General features: G+C 35.2%; 1 protein-coding gene across 1 annotated transcript; it reads right to left on the bottom strand.

Moving 5' to 3' along the window:
- Positions 1-671: 671 nt before the first annotated feature.
- Positions 672-3,431, bottom strand: LOC132605336 (transcription factor MYB114-like). The gene is made up of 3 exons (XM_060318519.1): positions 2,695-3,431; positions 2,124-2,253; positions 672-1,365 (listed from the first exon to the last, which is right to left on the bottom strand). Exons 1-3 carry the CDS (start codon positions 2,822-2,824, stop codon positions 975-977), a joined length of 651 nt encoding a protein of 216 aa, XP_060174502.1. The 5' UTR covers positions 2,825-3,431; the 3' UTR covers positions 672-974.
- Between the last annotated feature and the right edge of the window lie 389 nt (positions 3,432-3,820).

Here is a 3,820-nt window from a genome sequence, read left to right as displayed (position 1 = left end):
TTATTTTAGAGGCTTGATGGACTCGAGGTTTATAGATTTCTTCCTAGGCTTATAACCTGAGATATTGAAATCCCTTGTGACTATCGTTACTGCAAGACTTTCATATGTGCTACAGTTGTGACTGTGTTTGATTACTTATCTGCTTACCTGTTAGTTGCTTCTTGTTTATATGCGTGAACTAACCATTGTCGGCCTATGATACCTACGAGCCTTGTGTTGTGCTCATACTACTCTTGCTACACTCCTTGTGGAGTGTAGAGTTATTTTCAGGTGATGTTCGGAGTCTCACGACCGTTTCGAGGCATTCGTCAAAGGCGTTTGGGTGAGCTATTTGACATCTTGCAACCCAGAGTCTCTCCTTAGATTTCTGTTGTTCTCTATCCTTAAACAGAAGTCGTATCCAATTTGAGTCTGTTATCTACTTCAAATTGTAAACTTCTTAGAAGCTCTTGTATGAGTCTAGACCAGCTTTTGGAAATTTCTTATAATAAAAGTATTTATTCCGCATGTTGTATCAAATTAAGGTAGTTACCTGAAGGGTTCGCCCACCAGGGAGGGTTAGTGTGGGTGCCCGCATGATCCGTGATTTGGGTCGTGACATTTTTGCCACTGCCCTGCCCCGAGGCGAGCCCCGGGGCGAGTCCTGACACTGCCTTTTAAAACAATGATCTTACATACTTCACTCTTAGAAAATAACATTACATTTAATAGATACTCCACTAAAGGATAATCTTAGACTCAAAACGACTAAATGCTTTCACATCCCACAATAACCTTGATCACCTTAAAACCACAAAAGCACACACCTAGATAATATAAAGGCAATGCACTTACGCGAATAACATCAGAGCGCATGCACTTTGTAATTCTAGAATACTCAAAACTATTTTCCTATCAACTTGTAATTGGGATACAAAGTATAAACGACGAATATATCCCTATTACAAGTTTACACTGCCATTTCATTATCTCGGCTAATTAAGTAGATTCCATATGTCATCCACAGGAAATTCATCCCAACCATCACTTTGTCCTTCTTGCAACAAACTTGGTGTTCTTTTAGTTGCTGCTTCTTCTTCAATTTCATTGCAATTTTCCATTATATTTGCCCACCATTGGATGTCGTTGTCTGTCGATGCTTCTTCATTTCCGATACTTTTATTGTTGCACCAAGAAAAATTCAACTTCTTGGTGGTTGAAAGTTTCCGAGGTTGAGGTTTTATTATGGCGTTTTCATGAATAGTTTTGCACTTTCTCTCTTGTTTCTGAGGAGCAATATTTAACTTCCTGAGAAGGCGAGTGTTCCAGCAATTTTTCACATCGTTTGCTGTCCTTCCTGGAAGTCTACCAGCAATAAGTGACCATCTACATATTTATAAAATATGTAGTTAAGTACGTAATAATTAAAAGCATGGCTTTAGATGAAATGGTCACACATATTTAATGTGATACCATAACAGACAGGAGCTAGCTTAATTGTGAGTTTAAATTATATATACTGCCGTGAAAAAGAACGATATATTTTTATGTGTTTTGGCTCATGTATAATAGAATCATGCTTGCGCACACAGTGGTGGAACTAGGAGGAGTTTATGGGTTCTGAACTCTAGAAAAGATATATAGGTTAATAAGTTTTAGATAAATTATTTATATATTAAGTAAATTTTTAAACACAAATACATGATCTCGACCAAAGCTATTGAGTTCAAGCCAAACACGTAGTCAAACTTGTAACCCCACTCCTGTGCGCACAAGAGGGCATGTTGAGACATAGTAATATATATAATTATATTATAAAAAATTATATATATAAAATTTGTACATTAGATCTCTAATATAAGAGTTGTGGTAGAGTGGCAAAACTCCTTCATCCTTAACCAGAGGTCTTGGGTTCGAGTCTGGAGTTCCCTCAGTACGGAGTCACCTTTGTTAGGGAGCGCTTTACTCCCCAATATGCGACAAAACTAAAAATAAACAGGTAATTTGCAGAGGTTGAAAATGCAATTAGCGGAAGTTATTCAGCCAAAATACGAATACCGAATATCCAATGTGAAAAAATAAAAATAAAAAACATGGGTTGGGTGAGTGTAATATGAGATTAATGTGTTTGAAGATGAACTTGCCTGTTGCCTAGAAGCTTATGAAGCCTCAAAATGAGATCAACTTCATCAGAAGAGAAGTCACCTCTCTTTATATTTGGCCTTAGATAATTCAGCCACCTTAATCTGCAACTCTTCCTGCATCTATTTAAACCTGCACATATTCACATATAAAATTAGCAAGGGTATATATTTCAGATATATGCATATACTCTTATTCATATTAAGGAATATAAAGAGCTAAATTGCTACTCTACACTACTGCCTTCGCTCCAATTAAATTTACTCTTAATGACTATAAATCATATCATTAGAGTAAATTTAAATTTAAATTATTTATAAATATAGAAATATGTCATTTCTTTTAGGAGAAAATAAAAAAGAAATTAAAGAATGTCACATAAAGCCTGACCACTTTTTGAATATTAAGTTAATAGAGTAAGTTGTTCTCTTAAGTTGTGCCTTTAACATGAAGCTATGGCAGCAATGCGAACACTTGTGAGTGCATTGAGTAAATTAAACAAATACTAGTTCAGATCGAGCGGACGCCAATCAAGCCTTCTCAGTCCTTCAGAGAAAGTACTAGTTAACTTACCAGATCTAACAGGAACAAGATGCCACTTTCCTTCACCGTATTTTTGAATGCATTTTCTCAAAAGAAAATCTTCTTCTTCGGTCCATGCACCTTTCCTCACGCCCAACTGCATACAAGTAGGAGTATTCATGATAATTTCAAGTCATTTACTACCTTTTCAGTCTCTCTCTCTATATATATTACTATATATAATAAGGGACAATGCAAAGATTTTGTAGTCCTTAGTTGGATCTCAATCATTTAGTTGTGTGCTTGCTAACTAAAAGGATTTTCTCTTCCAAATCTACCCTTGTACTTGTTATTTATTGCATGATATACCAAAGTATGTTCCAAATAAATCAAGATACTTCCAAACTTTTTTTGGTAATATTGTACATGACCCCTTTGTTCAACTTTTTGTAAGTGAAATATGTACCATAACTTTTTTTGTCATATATTTAACCCTACTTTATTCCTTTATTACTTAGGTTGCCACATTTAATTTGGTAAATATAGTAAAGTTTGAGACCCTTTAAAATGCTTAAAAGTTGTGAATAGTAATGATGTCATCTAAAAAACGAGCTCAACACTTTTGTAACCCAAAAAAAAAAAAAAAAATTGGAACCAAACTAACCCATTAAAAAAAAAGGAACCAAAGTGTACATTTACATTTTGTCCCTTTCATGCACAGAATCTGTGCGTGAAACCCTTTCCTAAAACCCCCAACCCAACCTTTATTCTTTCTTCTCCTCTTTCATTTTCTCCATCTTCACCCTTTCAACACACTTTTGCACTTCCAAAAACATGTCTCAAAGTTTTTAAACTTCAATGTTTGCTATATAACCCGATATTTGCGAATGCAGTTATTACTGTAAACTAAAAACATCAAAGACCCAAGATAATCTGGGTCGCCGTTTTTGGCTTTGTAAAGTGCCCGAAGTAAGTGTTTTTACATTTTTTAGTGTTTTTTTTTCACGTTATCCATATATTTTACTTTAAAAAACTGATTTTCTTGTAATGTTTATAGGATATGGGCGGTTGCAAATACTTTCGGTGGGAAGATAGATTCACGTGGATAAAACGGTGACGGCGAAGTTTAAAAATCCAGTTTTGGATAGAGATACCGCGACTTCACGTATCTCTAGAG

Source organism: Lycium barbarum, chromosome 8 (assembly GCF_019175385.1).
Source record: "Lycium barbarum isolate Lr01 chromosome 8, ASM1917538v2, whole genome shotgun sequence".
Taxonomy (NCBI): domain Eukaryota; kingdom Viridiplantae; phylum Streptophyta; class Magnoliopsida; order Solanales; family Solanaceae; genus Lycium; species Lycium barbarum.
The sequence above is the reverse complement of the archived record's forward strand: the minus strand, read 5'-3'. Positions and strand labels throughout refer to the sequence as shown.

Coding starts and splice junctions, on each gene's coding strand:
- LOC132605336 (XM_060318519.1), bottom strand. CDS start 2,824: ATGAATACTCCTACTTGTATGCAGTTGGGCGTGAGGAAAGGTGCATGG. Junction 2,254..2,694: donor TCTTGTTCCTGTTAGATCTG/GTAAGTTAACTA, acceptor GAATATGTGCAG/GTTTAAATAGATGCAGGAAG. Junction 1,366..2,123: donor CATAAGCTTCTAGGCAACAG/GCAAGTTCATCT, acceptor ATAAATATGTAG/ATGGTCACTTATTGCTGGTA.